General features: G+C 34.5%; 1 protein-coding gene across 6 annotated transcripts in view; it reads left to right on the top strand.

Annotated features, from left to right (window-relative positions):
- AZIN1 (antizyme inhibitor 1) overlaps positions 1-17,949 on the top strand; it is a 66,501-nt gene extending 48,552 nt beyond the window's left edge. For 4 of the 6 annotated variants that reach the window (XM_077167405.1, XM_077167402.1, XM_077167403.1 and 1 more), the window contains 10 exons: positions 4,442-4,638; positions 7,070-7,243; positions 7,764-7,936; positions 9,511-9,645; positions 10,718-10,799; positions 13,244-13,318; positions 13,862-14,024; positions 16,365-16,480; positions 16,829-17,043; positions 17,275-17,949. In XM_077167405.1, coding sequence (XP_077023520.1) covers positions 4,537-4,638; positions 7,070-7,243; positions 7,764-7,936; positions 9,511-9,645; positions 10,718-10,799; positions 13,244-13,318; positions 13,862-14,024; positions 16,365-16,480; positions 16,829-17,043; positions 17,275-17,386 — 1,347 coding nt within the window. In that variant the 5' untranslated portion in view covers positions 4,442-4,536 and the 3' untranslated portion in view covers positions 17,387-17,949. The remainder of the gene's footprint in view (positions 1-4,441; positions 4,639-7,069; positions 7,244-7,763; positions 7,937-9,510; positions 9,646-10,717; positions 10,800-13,243; positions 13,319-13,861; positions 14,025-16,364; positions 16,481-16,828; positions 17,044-17,274) is intronic. The other 2 variants (XM_077167407.1, XM_077167408.1) reach the window with 2 other exon arrangements.
- Positions 17,950-19,847: the final 1,898 nt, after the last annotated feature.

The following is a 19,847-nucleotide window of genomic DNA, read 5'->3' as shown; positions in this document are numbered from 1 at the left end:
TCCTTAGCCAATCTTTGTGTGACAAGCTGTAGTCTGGAATTTGAGTTCGTATGCAGACATTTGTCCCCTACCTGGAGGTTGAGGTCCTATTCCAGGCTAGGCTTTTTGGAGTCAAGTTGGGGAACACAGTGGGAACAAATGTCAGACCTGTTATCTGTCACCTGGACAATGAGGGCTGAGTACTGCCTAAAGTGTTTGGATGTTAGCTGTTGGTAGTCAGGGATATCCACTTCCTGTGATTTATTTTCTCCATGAAGAGAGAAGATCATCACCCCAGGTGTATTAACGGGAGACACTGCAGAGCAGATGGATCTCACGGCATGTAACTTCACAGGAAGCCAAGTTGTAGGTTCTGTTCAGGTCCAGTTCATGCCTCTTGCTGGTTGTGGGGACAGACATTGGCTGACAAGGATATCTGAGTCAGTCACAGGATTCTTTCAATTCCTTCCAATTTTGTGGCTGCTTCTTTTGGATTCTCCTGGGAAATTTCTGAAGTAGAGCATTCCACTGCTCCTCCTCTTGGCTTTGTCTTTGTCCCTCCTCTCTCTGTCTTGTTAAAGGAAACTGGAGTCTGGATGGGCCTTGTGTTTTAGAACACTTTAAAGAGAGTTCATTACTTTATCCTTGCCCAGTTTTAAGAATTCCTGGTTGTGAAGTCTTTTCTTTGTCCATCTTTTTTTGGACCAAGAATGATGGGAATATTAAGAAAAACTGAAAGTAAAACTCACTGCAAGAATATATTTAAAATTTTTTGAAGACTTAATAAGGTTATCTCAGCACTCGTCAACTTTTATGCTTGGGCTTTTAATGGTTTCGTATGATTTAGTTCCTTAATTCTTTCTGTCATAGGCAGCCAATATAGTAAATGGATTTTCTTTCACCAGAGTCCTTTTGTCATTCAGAGATTGGTTAACAACCTTGTACTTATTCTGAAGTGAGAGTTGCATTTCAAAGGTGAATAGCAACTCCACATGTATTATATCCTTCCTTTAGAGCAGAGCATGCTATTCAGTATTTTTCCTATTGTTGATATTATTTGTCAGCTGTTACAGGTTGCCCTTCAATTGATACTGAAACTGATTTCACTTCTATGGAAGTCATCTGTAGTGGCAGAAAGCAGGTCACTAAATGAATGGAATGTGGGGAAGAGATTTATTATGAAAGGTGGATAAGAGGGTACTTTGGGAGGGGTATGGAAAAGTTCTATATCTTTAGGGTAGGTAGTGGTGGCTACATAGGTGTATATATTTGTCAGAGTGGATGCTTATGGCATGTAAATTGTCAATAAAATTGAAAAATTCACATTTGGGGTCTGGATATTGGAGAAAGGGCAAATTATACAGAGGGAACAGCAATATTGATTAAAAGAGGAAAGGTAAAATGGCTATGAGTATGTAATAATAGGATGTTTCTATGCCATATGTACACAGACAATTATGGGAATTACTATCTGATAATTACTTGATTATGGGGATGTAATAAAGCTTTATTAAAGAGACAGACAAAACAATGTTCTATAAAGTACTTAGAACAGTGCTTAGCACACACTGCGAGAAAAATGTTTCTGTTAGAATTAAGCTAGTTTAACAGGGCAATGAGAGTTAAATTTACTAGATAACATAACTTGAAAATAGTCGGAAAAGTCTTTTCCCATGGCTAGGATCCCCCATCTCTGTCTCTGTGACATGAGGATCATGAATGTTAGAGGGAAATTACTCTTTCTGTAAGTGTACTAATTATAGCTTATAGAAATTGAAGTTCATCTTGTTCTGGCTTTTGCATTGTGGCGGCAGTTGCCTGTGGAGGTTCTAATGATAACTCACTGCTCCCAGTAATATACTTAGGAGATTCCTGAATTGAAATGTTAGTCTAAAGATACTGATTTAAATATTTTCTTTCACTGTCTTTGTCACTAAAACTGTTTTACAGAAAAATGTGTAAGGGATGCTAAATTTAACAAGAAGTTCTCATCTTACTCTTTTACCTATCCCTTCACATGCATCTTTTTTTATTTTTAACTTTTAAACAAACACAGACATTTTTACCATATGATCATTTCATTCTACGTATATAATCAGCAATTCACAGTATCATCACATGTTGTATATTCATCATGATCATTTCTTAGAACATTTGTATCAATTCAGAATAAGAAATAAAAAAACAAAAAAATTCATACATACTATAACCCTTACTCCTCCCTTTCATTGATCACTAGCATTTCTATCTACTAAGTTTATTTTAACATTTGTTCCCCCATTATTTATTTTTAATCCATATGTTTGTTTTACTTATCTGTCAAAAGGTAGCTAAAAGGAGCATCAGACACAAGGTTTTCACAATCACACAGTCGCATTGAAATCTCTCAGCCATTGACATTTTATTTTGCCTCGTTTTGCTCTTCCCCCTTTGGGTTGAGAAGGTTTTCTCAATCCCTTAATGCTGAGTCCCAGATCATTCTAGGATTTCTGTTCCACATTTCCAGGAAGGACCATACCTCTGGAAGTCATGTTCCACGTAGAGACGGGGAGGGTGGTGAGTTTGCTTGTCGTGTATGCTGAGAGAGAGAGGCCACATCTGAGCAAAAGAAGAGGTTCTCTTGGGGGTGACTCTTAGGCCTAATTTTAAGTAGTCTTAGCCTGCCCTTTGCCAGATTAAGTTTCATATGAACAACCCCCAAGATTGGGGGCTCCGCCTGTTGCTTTGGTTGTCCCCACTGCTTGTGAGAATATCAAGAATTCTCCGATAGGAGAAGTTGAATTTCCCCCCTTTCTCACCATTCCCCCAAGGGGACTTTGCAGATACTTTTTTATTCACTGTTCAAATCACTCTAGGATTTATCAGGACATCACTCTGGACAAACCTACAAAATCTTACTGCATATATCTTTTTGAATGAGTGACCTTTGGTTATTTTTCTTAGTGCCTATGGATAGCCTTCTGAAACTAAAGTTCTAGCTAAAGTTATTGCTTAAGATAAACATATGACTTTCCAGCCTAAGATGTCTTCTTTCTGGGCATATACTTACAACAGTCCTGCTATAACAGTCTTTAGAGAATGTCCAAGCTGTGATTTGAGTTTCCTGCCAAAGTATTAGGTCTCATGTGGATATATGTAAATCAACTCCTTTGGTAAAATCAAAATATCCTCAAAATATCTTTCAGTAGAAACTGAAGAGTTTCTAGTATAACATGAGTTTTGATTAGATGAGCTGAATGTAGGCTCTTCGGAAATGAAGCTTTATTCATGTTTTAAATGTTAAAACTAAGTGGTATTTGGTATTTCATGAAGTCTTAACTACTACTATAGTTTATCAATGAGTTAGTTTTGGTGTAACTGAAAAGATGATATTTTGGGAACCACTGAAAATGGAGTATACTTTCAGGGTGCAGGTCATCACCCAAAGTGAACTCTAGCATGGAGCAATGTGGACTTATTGAGGACACAAGAAAGGCTAGGCAGGTTTTAAAATAGGCTGCCAAGATTAATAGCTAGTCAAAGCTCATTATTAATGTGACAGCCAGAACTTTAGTTCTGAAGTCATTGTAAGTGAATAGTATCCTTGTAGAAGAAGAGGTGAGAATGAGATATCAGACAACAGCAATATGGGAAATGTTCCTGACAGTATTAAGGTAAGGTAGGAATATATAAAAAGGTGTCTTGTGATGTTTGATGTATGAATTACATATCAAATATTGTATAGCATTTGTTCTTTAGTAGCTTGCTTCAGAGTACTCATACCTTATTTTGTTTTTTTAAATCATTACCTAAAATAATTCTATGAATCAGTGAAATTCAGCAAAGAGACTTCTATCTGGTATGTGCTGCCCAGAGTGAAATAGTTGATCTGGGGGGAGGGGGAAATTTACTTGATTAGGGAGGGGTTAGATTTTGATATTTAGTCTGGTACCTCCACCCACCCACCCTTTTTTTTTTTAAGAGTTGTTCTTTATTTGGAAGTTAATCCAAAGATTGTTCATCATTTCAAGAGATTATGACATTTTACATTGAGTTGACTGTGATATTTGAAAGACCAATACAATCCATTTTAACATTCTTTGAGAAGCAGTTAAAGGTAGTTAACTGCGGTTTAGAGAGCACATCTCCTAAATCACTCAGCCAGAACCAGGTCTTCTAGTCCAGTACATTTTCACCAAATCAAGTCATCTCATAAGAGACCTACGTTCTTATTTAATGTTGCTATATTTTAGCGTGAGGTGAGACCTGCATTAAAGCTATAGATTGTCCCCTAAAATTGCCCTTTATCCTCACCCCTTTCATTTACTGTGTTGGAGACGAAACAAGAGAGTGGTATTTAGAAGACATCTGCGATTACCTCACAGTTCTAGTCCTGTTGTGGGACTGGCAGTATATTGACGTTCATACTAGTATTTTGTTTCTTGTTTAACTAGTAAAATAAGACTTTCTTGAATTTTTACAGTTTGTTGCATATTCTAAGGACCCAGACATAGGCTCGGTGGCCCATCTCTTGTTTTTCCTGGTTTATGACTTTCGGCTTTGTGGAATACGGCTGAGATGAAAGGATTTATTGATGATGCAAACTACTCCGTTGGCCTGTTGGATGAAGGAACAAACCTTGGAAATGTTATTGATAACTATATTTATGAACATACCCTGGTAAGTGTACTATCTCACATTTCTCAAATTGTGTAAGGCATCGATCTTTTTAACTTTTCCAGGTTCTGATAAATGCGACCACACCCTCATCACTGGTCGCTCTGAATGGTGATTTTTATCTAGTTCATATTTAAGCTCTCACCTGGCTCTTGTATATTCTGTTTGTGTGTGTGTTTTTAAATATACATTGCCAGGTATCTATTTAATTGGTACATGGGTTCATAGTAATTTTCCTCAGTTGTATTCTTTAATGAATTTTAACTTACTTTCACATAATCTTAATTGTCTTATGTTGACTGAAAAATTGTACTGAATGCTTAGTCTTAACTGATAAAACTGTCCCAAGTATCAGTTTGTATGGAATCATAATCACTTATTCCTTAAGGCCTTTTTATTTGGCATGGGCAGGCACCGTGAAACTGAACCTGGATCTCTGGCATGGCAGGCAAGAACTCTGCCTGCTGAGCCATTTTTTGGCCCACCCGAGGCCATTTATTTTTGTTTTAAACTTACTGATAGAATAATTTTCACTTATTGACTTACTGATAGAATTGTTTCTTTATTGGAATTACTTTCCTCTATTCCCCCAATTTTTTTTCCATGTTTCCTGGTATTCAGTAGTAGAATACCAAAAAAGCTTTTGTCTTTCCTCCTGATCTGTAAATGTGCTCAAGTCTCCATCACTCCAGCAAAATTCTTTGTATTTCTCTCTTCTCTGCCATCAAACTTCTTAGATAAGTAGTGACACTTTGTTGTGCTAAACCTCCTTCTCCCAAGCCATTCAAGCCATTCCCATGTCACCAGGAACCACCTGTTTAAAATATGGTGACCTTTCTCTTAGTTATTTGACTTTCTTTTTCTGACTTGTACAACACTGTTTTCTCCTGGGTAAGCTATAATCTTTGGAATATTCCCTCTGTGTCCTTGGATCATAATGTCCTTTCTGGTGTTTAATACCATTTGGTAAGGGTTAGTCCTCAACTCTATTCTTTCCTCTAACAGTCTCATCTAATTGTATGGTTCAAGGATGGTTACCGCTATTTATTCTGAGTCACTTAGTTCACCTTTGATTGTCTTCCCTTATCCAAATCCCATTGACCTTTTTCAATCCATCCCTCTTGATTTCCATTATTGCAGTTTACTTTTGCACATGATAACTACAGTGACTTGCTAACTTATCTCCCTTTTCTGTTTTTTGTTCTGTTTTTCCTAAACCTACTTAATCTTGTTGAATGTCATTGAACAGAAAGCTTCTCCTCTCCCCAGATTCATTGGTTTTCCATTGTTTGCTGGAAATTTTCAGTCTTACATCTTGCCTAAGATAAGCAGGAAACAGAAATATCTTGTTTTTTTATTCCAGTTCTTTTGCTGGTATCCGTAATAGTCATTTTTTTTTCCATTAAAAAAAATTCCCCAGGCATTACAGATGGCATGAGTAACTTCAGTATAACTGTCCGAAATCTGCCGCACATGCCCATAATTTCCATCATGTCTGTCTACTGGGCATTGTGGTCCAATAATGTACCATTTTCAAAATAATCTGCATTAAAGACTAGAAAATAGTAAAATTCTTCAATAGCTTTTCAAATGATATTTGAATATTGTACATTCTGATGAGATTTACTCTACCTGCCAACTAACATTTGAGTAGTTTATGCTCTTGTTGATACACAAATTCATCTCTCTAGTCCTAGAATAGCCGCAACTTAATTACTGCTGAAGGAAGAGTATCTTTCAGGCTTCTCCGGTATTGGTTGTACTTCTATTTTTTTGTTCTTTTAAGTTTACCCTTTTTGCACATAAAGAGCAATTTTACCTCCTTAAAAAATTGGTTCGCCCAATGTAAACTGTGACTGTAGTTAACAGTATATTTATAGCAATATTGTTTTATCAATTGTAACAAAAATATCACTCCTAATGCAAAGTGATAATAACAGGAAAGACTGCATATGGGAACACTGTTTTCTGCGAATCTGGCTTGTCTTTTTTAAAAAAAACTGATATAATACGAGTCCTAGTGAAGTTGCTCTTCCTTGTTTTACTAAGTTATTTTTAGGTGCAATTTATAATGGTATTTATAGTTTGTTTCATCATTTCTGATTCTACTTACTGTATTAGGAAATTATATCCTGAACTACCAAAAGTAGGTTTATTTTTAAAAGAATGGGGGGAAGCAGCATGGGAAGAAATAGGTCACACCTCTCAGTTACCAAAAAGTAAAATTGAGGCAATTAGTTCTGAAATAAGAAACAATGATGATTGTTTTTATTTAAATAAAAAAGAAGAAAACTTAAAGTTGAGAGACTGTTTTGTTTGCTAACACAACACAGTAACAACTGTGTTTAGATTCTTGTTTTACTGGGTCTAGCTTAATTGTTCGTAAGCCTTAAATACAATAATGTACATAATTTTTTTTCCATAACCATGATAGACAGGGAAAAGTGCATTTTTTGTGGGAGATCTTGGAAAAATTGTGAAGAAACACAGTCAGTGGCAGAACATAGTGGCTCAGATAAAGCCATTCTACACAGTGAAGTGCAATGCCACTCCAGCTGTACTTGAGATCTTGGCAGCTCTTGGAACTGGATTTGCCTGCTCCAGTAAAGTAAGTTTTTTGCCTTACTCATTTTGTCAGTAAATTGCAATACTATTTATTCATTTTTATCCGTTACCCAGAGAAGTATAACAATTGTAAGGAAATTGTTATTTCCTTGATTTTGGGATGGGGAGTTTAAATAATTATTTAAATTCATGATCTAATATTGGAATTTGCAAACTCTTCAAGGTACTAATGAAAGGAAGTTCCAATGGTATGGAACTTTGAAAGCTTTAATCTCTAATCAGAACCTTTAGTTCTTTGAGGTTCTTACCTAGAGCCAGCGAGACCAGCAAAATACTATGCTGAACTAAGATTTCTCTAGCGATACACCTGTATTTTTGAAGTTCTTTTGTAAAGTTTTTAACACAGAGCGGTAAATGTTAGGAGAATCAGAACTGACATTACGTACTCTGGTTTAACCTTATGTAATTGAAATTTAACAAAAAAAGTCAAAGTGTAAGATGGTAATCAATGAATGAAAAGTAATAGTTTGTTGAATAACACCTTTAAAAATGTATTTTCACAGAATGAAATGGCTTTAGTGCAAGAATTGGGTGTCTCTCCAGAAAACATTATTTATATAAGTCCATGTAAGCAAGTGTCTCAGATAAAGTATGCAGCAAAAATTGGAGTGAATATCATGACATGTGACAATGAAATTGAATTGAAGAAAATTTCACGTAACCATCCAAATGCCAAGTAAGTGTAAACTTAAGCACATCTTACTTACATGGAGTTGGGTTTAGCCTGGGAAAAAGAGGCATTTATATTAGAGCAGTGGAGTGTATTGTAATTATTCTAACTATCTTATTTGAAGTTCCTATATGAAAAATGCTAATAGCATTTTATTGCCTTCTACTTTTAATCATCCTTCATGTGGAGTTGGGATGAGGTAAGGGCAATTTGGAATATGATCTTGTAATCTTTAATTTAAATGTGCTGTGGTATCAAATTAGGGCCATAGCTGTGCTTTATACTTAATTAATTAACCCTTTTATTATTTGGCATGTTGGGAACAAGTTGTTTTGGTTACCTTTGTTTTCCCTGGATGGCTGAGGGTTTAATCCATCCTTGGTTATAGTTCCTTGAATGATCCTTAGTGACAGTGTCTTGGGAACCTAGTATTGGAAAGTTTCTTAATTTAAGTTCTATACATTCTCTTAGAGTGAGAAGTTCAACAAGTTCTTTTTTTCACAAATATTTTTTTCTAAATTTACTTTTTAAAAGCACGAAGTTTTAAGGCATAGTCAATGAGTGATGTCGAACTTGTATATCAAGAAGACATTTGAATTACATATATCCATAATTTTATTATTGACATTACTAGTGTTCTTAGAAAGGTGTCCTGACACATTTTGATTACCCAAAAGTCCTTTGTTTCAGTAAAAAGACTTGGTTGGAAAATTGTGGGGAAGCATTTTCTAAAAAAATCTTCCCATTCTGGGCTTTTCTAAAGACATTGCATACTGTATTAGGTTGTAAACTGAATGGTATATTCTTGATAGAGCTGATTCTACCCTTAGATTGAATAATTTGATATCAGACTTCCTATCTGATCATCATTCAAGAACTTCTTTGAGAAAAGCTTAAAATCAGCATTTGTATATTTGCACTTTTTGGTGGATTGAAATCACTAGCTCTTCTCATAATTGAGAAATTTAGTCAGTTTTGATATTTTTGTCTTTGTTGTTGTAGTTGATAAGGAAATAACAAATGGATTTGAATCCATAATCTAGAAAGCTGCCGTTCAGTCACATGAAATAATTGAAAGCTTTCCAATTTTTTTCAGTTAGAAACATACTATGAGGTAAGAGATTAATAGGAGGAATGTTTCAGAATAAGGGCAGAGGTATGGCTAGCTAGAACAACTTAGGAAACCTGAAGACATTTAAAACCCTGATATTTTTATTGAAAGACAACGATGATGGCATTGCTATTCAATTTAGTCTTTCTAGGTGGATTTATGAACTGATGGACTTCAGTTGAAAGTAATGTCGTCTTTCATTACAGAGCCCATCTGACTCTTGCTGCTACAACAGTCTTAACTTGCTGCATTTTCCAAATTCCCATCCTTGTAAGCGTCATGCTTTAGGCCCTAATTGCTAGTTTTTTCTCTATACAGGATTGTTTTTCATTAGGTTCACTTGATTCATCCGTCGCTGGATTGGGAACACTGGCAACATAATCAACACACTTCCTACAATCTTCAGGCTTCACATGTGCTGATGATGATGTAAACCAACTCTGCCCCAATCATCTTCCCCTTCTCTTAGGGTCTTACTACATATTGCAACAGAAGATAATAGTGGAGGTGAAGAGAATAGCATGAAGTTTGGTACTACACTGAAGAACTGTAGGCATCTCTTGGAATGCGCTAAGGAACTTGAAGTCCAAATAATTGGGGTTAAGTGAGTATTGTTAAAATTTTAAACTCATATATATAAAGCAAAGAAAGAATAAAGCAGTAATTTTCAAAACACACTTCAGCAAGTAGGTACAGAACAGATCCCAGAGTTTGTCATAGACTACTATTGTACCATCTCAGATTTTTCCTTCTAGCTGCTCCAAAATACTGGAGGCCAAAAGGAAAGGAGTAATTATTCAGGAGCCATACTCATTTGTTAAATCCCATGTTCTCCGTTTTACCTCCTCCTCCTCTTAATCCTTCTCCCAGTCAATAGGGATCTGAGTATTTGTTTTAAACTTCATTTTATGATGATAATTTTTGTTATGTTGGTTATTGATTTAAGAATATTCACATGAAATCTAATATATCTCAAAACAAAGAGTTGTATCTGTTTTATTTTTCTTTATATCTTAGTTTACAAAAAAGCAGATATGCTTTGTCTTTCTTCGTACTGTTTTGCATCTGTATTTCCCCCACCCCCAATAAAGGGACAAAATAGTAAATCATATTTTGCCTAGATTAGTGCTGAGAAATTTTAATTACCTTATAAACTGGAAGAAAGGAAAGTTTCCTCTTTCCCGTGTTGACCCCTTAGGTTCACTTCAGCACATGTAAAGATAAATGTAGCCCTGCCAATCAGGTTACAGAACCATGTTTCAGCTAAATTTAGTCTATTCTGAATCTTTGATAAGTACATGTGCTTTGAGCAAGAGTATCACTAATGCTTAACTGAATCAATTTCTGAATTTAGTTCACACTAGACAAGTTTTTATGTTTTGTAAGGATAAAAGTGAATGTTCAATCTAAAGATTTTATAAGCCAGTTTTATAGGAGATTCGCATTTTTACCTCAAAGTACATGGTACCATGAAGCATAGCTGGGGGCTCATATTATCCAAATATTGCATTTTCTAAAAGCTGGTACTGACTTGGATAACTAGAGGCTAATGTATCTAGTACTTTAAACATTTATGTACTATTGATGTGAATAGTTAGGGTGTCAGTTTGATGATAGGAATTATAAGATCTCTAAAATTTGGTGCAGCTTTTAATTTATCACTCTGTTTCTTTCAGAGTTCACGTTTCAAGTGCTTGCGAAATATCTCAAGTATATGTACATGCACTATCTGATGCTCGATGTGTGTTTGACATGGCTGTAAGTTCTTTTTTTAAGTTATTTTTGATATTTAAGATCTAAAATTTTTATCTCTGTGAATTACTTTCATTATACTTAATAGATACAAACTTTATTTTCTGTAATATTAAGCAAAGTTCCATGCACTTTTTAATGTTTTTAATTTTTTTACTTTAAAAATTTTTATTTATCTAGAGAAATTGTAGATTTACAGAAAAATCATGTTAAAAATACAGCATTCCCATATATCTCACCTGCCTTATTAACACTTTGCATCAGGTGACACTATTTTTTAAAACTTCTTTTTAATTGTGTAATATAACATATATACAAAGCAAAGAAATAAAAAAGCAATAGTTTTCAAAGCACTGTTCAAAAAGTGGTTACATGACAGATCCCAGGTTGTCATGATAAATACGATCCTCTCATATATTTCCTTCTAGCTGCTCCAGAATATAGGGGGCTAGAGGGCTTAAATCCTTCATCATCACAATTGACTGTTTTTCCTTCTTTTTTGTGAACAATAACATATATACAAAAAAGCTACAAATTTCAAAGCACAGCACCACGTTTAGTTGTAGAACATATTTCTGACTTTGACGTGGACAACACACTTTTTATTGCTTACTGCTTGGTTCCGTTACTACACTGTAAGCACTTACAAGGTAAAGGACTTTGTTTTGGTTACGTACATATTTCCAGCATCTGTCAGACTGCTTGACTTTTGAATAAAGAATAAATAGCTGAACAGTCACGTTCAGTTTTACACTGGCCATGATAATTTTCAATTTAAGAGTTGAGAACAACAAAGAAAAAAGGAAGAAGACTATTACAAATAAAAATACTGAAGCTCTTGTAAGTTTATGTACTATTGGTCTATTAATTTATGTAATCCCCCCATGTGTAGCAGAACCCGTTGATTGTAAAGTATGAAATTATAAGGAAGAGACGGTTGTGCTGAAATCCTGCTATAAACGTGTCATAATTTAAAATAAAGATTTTAAAATGTAAGTGGTTGTCATCAGGGTAAGATTACAAGTTTCATGAGCTTTAAGAAATACAGTTTACTTAACACCAAGTCAGTCAATGACTTTGTAGCCAATGTGAGTTAAAGCACTTCAGATTCTGATATAATAAGCCTATTAAACTCACAGATTGGTATTTCAAAGTACTGGGCATATTCACCAGGGGGTGATGCAACGGGGCATTTTGAAGGAGCTTTACAATAGGCCAGTTTTTCTCAAATATTTGCTATAGCCATGTTTCATCTTCACTATTATTTAAATAAGATTGTCTTTTAAATACATATATATTAATGGTATTTAAGTGGAAAATTATATTCCTATTATACATGGAAGATAAGTTATCGAATGTTATAAAATAGATAAACATGAAAATACACCAAAAGCAAAATCAGTATTGCCTCTGCTTAGATTCTGCTGGTGACTCTGAGTCCAAGGCTTATGTTGCACCTGTTTTGTTTTTAAAAGAAATTACCAAGCTTCCGTAGAGTTGTTATTAGAATCAAACTGAGATTGTTCTTAATATAATCAGAATAGTTGAAAGAGATGTGAAAAGTGAATAACTCTTACCATTGATTCAGTAATATTTGATGCCATGCTGTGTCAGGTACCATCTCAAATTATTTCACATACCAATTTGAGAAAAAGCTGGAGGAACACATTAAGGGGGTTTGAAACATTATATGTTTAAGTATATGTGTACTTAAAACACTCATTAAGTTAAATATATAGAATTTAAACTAGAGAGAGAGATTTCTTAAAGCTAACGACAAAATCAGACTAATGACTGGTATAGAGAGTTTAGAAAAGGGAAGTCCTAAGAGCCAGAAGGATCTTAGAGGCTGTCTATCCATTGAAAAATGGAAAAACTGAGGTCCTGTAAGGTTAAATGTCTTATCTATGGTCCTGGGTAAGTGGGCCAAAGAGGACTAAAAATCTAGTGTTCTGCCTGTGGGCCAAGGCCACTTCACCTAACCAAGATGACTCCCTTTTATCCGTTTATAATAGAAGCAGTTAGTTTCATGAGAATTTATACTTTTATTATAAATGCAAAGATAGGAATTTTTTTGAAGCATAAGCCCTATAATGGTAAAAAATTTGAACATACTTGTGAAATTTTAAAACATCCATGCAGTCACATTTTTAAGTAGGTGAGGGTGTAAAGTAATAATTAACTTGCACATGTCTAGAAGACAGTACAGTCAGGACCAGGGAGACAATAAGCATAACTTGATTCAGAAGTAATGTAGAAAATATGTAACAGTGAATTAGCCTGGTTTTTTTTGTTGTTATTATTTTCCTTTTAAATAAAAACCCAAGGACTTAATCTGTCAGTAAGATTAGTAAAATAATATTTATGTCCCTGGGAGAGGGGGTATTTGAAATGTCCTGGTATCCATTAGAATTTGGAAAGACAAAACCAGTTTTTTTTTTTCCCTCTAGGGGGAATTTGGCTTCAAGATGAACATGCTAGACATTGGTGGAGGTTTTACAGGAACTGAATTTCAGTTGGAAGAGGTAAACTTTGTTCAGTGGGATAAACATACTGGAATAATCTCTTTGCTACTTTGTGTTAGATATGTAGACTAGGGTTTTCTCAATGGGGCTAATCATGTAAGCAGAAATTGAAGCTAACTTCTGTTTAAACTTTCATTCTAAGAAAATAAACGAACAGGAAATGAAGAGACCTAGCAAACTTTGAAAAGTTTAATAAAATTCTTTGAGCCCTATAACATTTTATCAGGAAAAAATTTCAAATTCAGTTGTGTTTTTGTCCTTTTATGGAGTATTTGATGGCACAAATGAATTTATAGCTTAGACAACTTAAAACTCCAGTTGTATGTGTCACTTCACATTCCTATTCTGCCCTCATATTCTTTAATCATTAGAAACTTTAATCTATATTAGAAACTTTAATTTTACTCCCGGTTGCTAGCAAGATCGAGTATAGGAAAATTATTTAAAAACAATTACCAGTGGAGTTTTGAATTGTCGATATCTTAAAATTGTGAATTATCTAATCCGATATTAAAACCATAATCTGGGATTTAAAATCCATAGGTTAATCATGTTATCAGCCCTTTATTGGATATCTACTTTCCTGAAGGATCTGGCATTAAGATAATTTCAGAACCTGGAAGCTACTATGTGTCTTCTGCATTTACACTTGCAGTTAATATCATCGCAAAGAAAGTTGTTGAAAATGATAAATTCTCCTCTGGAGGTAAGTTATGAAGATTACAGTTTCATTTCTTTTAGGACATGGATTCCAGTTAGTCTGCAGATGTAGTTGCCAGATTCAGCTCAGGTGTAAGTAAACTGGAAGACATTTAATGGGTATTGCTGTTGTGGGTGGTCTTCAACCAGGTTCCACACTAAGACTCCTAAATCTAATGTTTAGACAGCCATAATTGAGATAAACCTTTCCAGGTGATTGATTCTGTACCTGCGATACTGTGATGTCATATTGTTATTCTGGTGATTCACAGGGAGGATCTGCCCCATACTTTATTATATAACAAGAGCCAAAACTAGTCCCACCCCACTTGCCACAGCTTTTATCCATCTCTATTTAAGTTAACAAAAAGGCACTTAATAGTTTGTCTTACTGAGCTGTATCTCTTTAAAACATAATGTAGGAATACTGTTCTCCACTGAGACTGTTTCTTCCAGTGGTTTTTCTCTGTAAATGACATATTTTTTCTCTTGAACTTTATACTTTCTTATACAAGGAACTTCCATATATACCTCATACCCACATTGTCCTATTTTAATTTTGCCCCCATTTGCTTCATTATTCTTTGTACCTTGTATTTTTTCTGAACTATTTGAGGGTAAGTTGGAGATACTGTACTCTCTAGTTGTATTTTCCTAGAACACAGATAAAAGCATATTTATAGTTACAAAAATCAGGTAATTTAGTATTAATATAATACTTTTATCTAATCCACCATCTATTGGGAAAAGTGTCCATTTTCCCAGTATTGTTCTTTATCACCTTTCATTTTTCCTTATTTATGATCCAGTCCAAGACCAAACATTGCATTTAATTTTCTTGCCTCCTTTAATTTGGAAAATGTTACTCAGCCTGGCTTTGTATTTATTTAGATATTCTTGAACAGTAGAATTTTTGTAGAATGCCTCTCAGTTTGGGTTTGTTAGGAATTTCCTCGTGATTGGATTCAGGTTTTGCATTTTGACAGGCAGTCCACTAGAGTGGCATTCTCAGTGCATCATGCTGGGAAACCCATTGATATCTGTCTATTCTAATATTAGTGATACTAGTTTTGATCACTTTATGTTTGCCAGGCTTCTTCGTTATGAAGTGGGAAGATGCATTGAGACCTTTTTCATTTATTTGACTTTTACCCATTCGTTTTCAGTGGTAGATAGTCAATGAATTAAAATCTATTAACACGTTATATTTTAATGTTCATGCTGTCCTTGAGTTGCCTAATTGGAAGGACCTTTAACTCTTGAGTCCTTTTGACATGCCCCTATTATTCTTTTGCACACTTCTTTATTTTCTGGCACATCAGGGTTGTTCCAGGATGATATTATACTTTCCCTGCTTCAGTCCTTTAATCATCCGTTTGTCCAGGGAGCCCTGGTTCTTTTTGGTATTTAAAAAACCAAGAACTGAATATGGGATATACTCATGGCCACTGGAGTGTCAGTGCTTTTAGACTTTCTCACTGGCCAGAGCTAGGAAATCCATGTGTGTGTATTTTTATATGCACATATATGTATATAAATAAACACAAACGTGTATCTATATTAAAAACCTTGATTTTCTACCGGTACTTCCAAATCCAATATATAATTTGATGAGTTGTTTCCAGTTGTTGGCTGTATTAGCTCGGGTTCTCTAGAGAAACAGAATCAACAGAAGATAGATGTCTGTAAATATGAGATTTATAAAAGTGTCGTACAATTGTGGGGATGTAAGAAGAGTCCCAAAATTTGTAGGGCAGGCTGCAAAGCTGGCAGCTCAGATGAAGGTCCTCAGTGAACTCTCAGCAGAGGCTGACTGGCTGAAGCAGAAAGAATTGTCTCTTCTGAATCCTCCTTAAAAGCCTTCTGGTGATTTAAGTATCACTCATTGTGGAAGACACTCTCCTTAGCTGATTACAGATAATCAGCCATGGATGCAGTCAGTGTACTCATGATTTAAGTCCTTAAAATATCCACAGCAACAGGCCAGTGCTTGCTTGACCAGACAACTGAGTACTGTCACCTTGCCAAGTTGACACATGAACCTGACCATCACGTTGGCAATTAACAGTTGTTGGCTATTTATAAACAAAGCTATTAGGAATATTCTTGTCCATGTCTTGTGAACATTTTTTTTCCTTCATTTCTCTTGGATAAATAATTAAGAGTAGAATTGCTGGGTCATAGGGATTTTGTTTAAAATTATAGTGTTATGATTATTTATTTTTATTTATTACACAGTTTTCAAAGTGATGTTTTACTATTTTACCCTCCTGTAATATGAGTGTCTTCTATTATGTATTGGGCATTTTACTATAGAGTTATCTTAACTTTTCTTGTTTTATATCAGTAGGGAAAAATGGAAGTGACGAACCAGCCTTTATATATTACATGAATGATGGTGTTTATGGTTCTTTTGCAAGTAAACTGTCAGAGGACTTAAATACCATTCCAGAGGTTCACAAGGTAAGTTTTATTACAAAATAATGTCAAAGATGTTATTTTGAGATACACATCCCAATTCTGAGAAAATGTTTTAGGGTGGGGAGAATTTCCTTTTTGTTAGGATTTGCATTCCTCCAGCTGAATCCCTTTAGTCTGCTGCCTTCAGATGGAGTTAATGTTACCACTGAGGCTTAAGGAGGAGGCGATCCAAGAATACCATTGCCACTGGCTTTTGGTCTTTCTTGCATCCACAATATGGGCATGTTAGATCAGAGAAAGTGAAAAATGCTTCTTATTCATCTGCAAATTCATTTCCTAAATGTGCATAAGTAAAAATTTAATTCTTGAAAAACTTTTATTTTCCTACAGAAATACAAGGAAGATGAGCCTTTGTTTATAAGCAGCCTTTGGGGTCCATCCTGTGATGAGCTTGATCAAATTGTGGAAAGCTGTCTTCTTCCTGAGCTGAATGTGGGAGATTGGCTTATCTTTGATAATATGGGAGCAGATTCTTTCCCTGAACCATCTGCTTTTAATGATTTTCAGAGACCAGCTATTTATTACATGATGTCATTTAGTGATTGGTAAGGTGGTGTGGATTTTGTTTGAAAGCAGATGGGATATTTGAGGTGCCGTTTTAGACTTGCTAATAACTTGAATTCTGTAATGAATGCATAATTTATGACTAATAAATGATCATCTAAGGGTTATAGGAAGACTAGTAGTTTTTTGTTTTTTTAGTTCCTTTTCATTGTCCATTTGTTATGTGGTCTTTTTGCTAAAATACAGAATTTTGGTTATTTCCTTTTACATAGGTATGAGATGCAAGATGCTGGAATTACTTCAGACACAATGATGAAGAACTTCTTCTTTGTGCCTTCTTGCATTCAACTGAGTCAAGAAGACAGCTTTCCCACTGAAGCTTAAACAGGCATTAACGCTTCTTTAGATCTGAAGTTGCAGGTTAAACTTGTCTGGTCAACATTCCAATGTGGAAATTTTTGAACAATCTCACTCTTAATTTTCTTGGAAACAGAAACTATTAGTAATAGCTATTTGGGACCAGACAAAATCAGCTTTCAACTATAATTCATTGGGGGTAATGGGAGATTTAGATAATGTATTCAGATTTAAACTTACCGGTTTGCCCTACCCCAAGCGTTTAAAATAAAATATGCAACAAAATGGATGACTTAGTGGAGATGGAAGCCCATTAATTGGGTTCCCCCATTAAATCGTTTACATACAAGTACACAGTTTTTATACTAAGGATTCGTGTTAAAAAGTCTTGTAAAGTTAACGTCTTTCACCCAGATATATCGAATGTCAGTGGAAGACCGATGTGACTTCATTAGATACGTTTAGTGTGTTTAGAATATGTAAATTTGTGCTTTGGATTGTAGTTTAATAAATGTACAATTGCATCATAGTATTTGTTGTATTTGACCTAATGTAACCCTTGTATGATTGCAATAAAATTTTTGTGTAGATTTTACTGTTTTTTTTCATGTTAAAATTTTGGGAAAGGGGCTAGCTAGCAAAGGTAGTTTTGAAATAGATGTATATGGACTGTTTTGAAGGTTATTTTTCTTTTTAACCCATTTAAGTTTAGTTTGGCACAGTATAATTTTTCAGTTATTTAATAAGTAATTTAAGTAAAATATTTGGTAAATCATTGTGAAGTTCAGATCCATTATGGAGAGTTGATGTGCAGTAAGCATGATGTTTAACAATTTTAACACCAAAAATGTTAATCCTGCATAAACCAATTGTAATAATAGGTGTTTCTGTATAGATAGAATGCGTAGAGTACTTTAGTAAATCTTTGACTTACAAATCTTTTGGTTGAAATGGAAGAGTCTATTAAATCCTTTCAATAAATCTGGGGGTGGGTGGGAAATAAAATGGCAGAAAACTGCAGAGCACTGTAAAACTTAAAGAAGGGCTACACCTAGATTCAGAAACCTAATGCTCTTTTGCATGGAATATTATTTAAATTCAGAGTAGAGGAGGTGGGGATGAAACATTTTATTTTCAGTTGCAATGATTTCAAACCTTTTTTATTGTTGAAACTATGTATACCTTTGGTTATCTCCAGTTTGTTCAGCTTAGTGATTATTTTTAATTCTTTTGATACTAAAACTTTATGGTGGTTGTAAGAGGGGAAGTAGTTAACATCCTTAACCTGACAGTTGTTGCCAGGAATTTGCATTGATCACTGCTATAGTATGGTAGTAATCCTAGATCTCAGAATCACTATAGTAATAAACAACAGGGGTCATTTTTTCCTAACTTACTCTATGTTCATATGTGGAATTTCTGTCTTCCAAGAGGAAATGTGACTTCACTTTGGTGCCAATGGGCAGAAAATTCTACCTGTGCTACATAGGAGAAGTTTGGAATGCACTTAATAGCTGGTTTTTACACCTTGATTTCAAGGTCGAAAGAAATTAATCATGAATCTCTAATGAATTTCAATCTTTAAAACCAGTAGGTGCTTAATATTTTTTGATTTGATTAATGCCCATTTGAATTTCATGGGTTCTATTAATAAAAAATTTAGGACCCCAATCCATTGTCATATAAGAACCCTTGGATTTTTCCAAGGGTAATTGTGGGGTTTTATGCAAAATTCCAAACTACCATGCAACTTCATTTAACTAATTAAGAGGAATTGTTCATTACCTTCTTTACATATTGTGCTTTGTTGTGGTCAGAAATACCAATTCGTTTTAAAGAAGTTGCAACTTTGAGTCCTTGGCTTGGCTGTACAACCTTGAACTTTTCATGGCATGTCAGTTTTGCCATATCTGTAGGAAAGCTGTTCTGTGTGCACCAGCTCAGAGTTGCAAATACCACAGGTGTTTGAAATGGTAACTTTTAAAAGATGTCTGTATTGTATTTGAAGATTGTTTGCCATTAATCTGAAGTTTAAACCTATGTATTTCAATTTGATATGCTAAAATAGAACTGAATTTATGTAACAATTTTTTTTCTTTTTTTACAATATTGTAAATCTCAGTTCAGAATTTAACTGAAAATATAAAACCCAGATGATTTCTATATAGTAAATTGAACTGTAAATGTAACTTGTGTGTGATTCTGAATATGCAGATAAAATGTTTTTAATTCCTCATCATATTTTACTCTGGTGGCTTCTGTCATGAAATAGAGTTGAAATGTTAGATATCAGCTTTGGATATCTAACTTGCAAGCATTCTTATTTACTACAAGTAACAAATTGAATCTGGCAAAATAATGCTGGAAATTATATATGAAACAATGAGAAAATCTTAGTTCAATATGTGAGAATTAAGATATTTCTAGGGCCACCTTTCCTAAACATATTAATTCACCAGCCTCCTAACAATAACTTCTACTTGATGGA

This window comes from Tamandua tetradactyla, chromosome 6, assembly GCF_023851605.1.
Source record: "Tamandua tetradactyla isolate mTamTet1 chromosome 6, mTamTet1.pri, whole genome shotgun sequence".
NCBI classification, from domain to species: Eukaryota; Metazoa; Chordata; class Mammalia; order Pilosa; family Myrmecophagidae; genus Tamandua; species Tamandua tetradactyla.
Note: the sequence above shows the minus strand (reverse complement) of the source record. Positions and strands in the feature narration are given on the sequence as shown.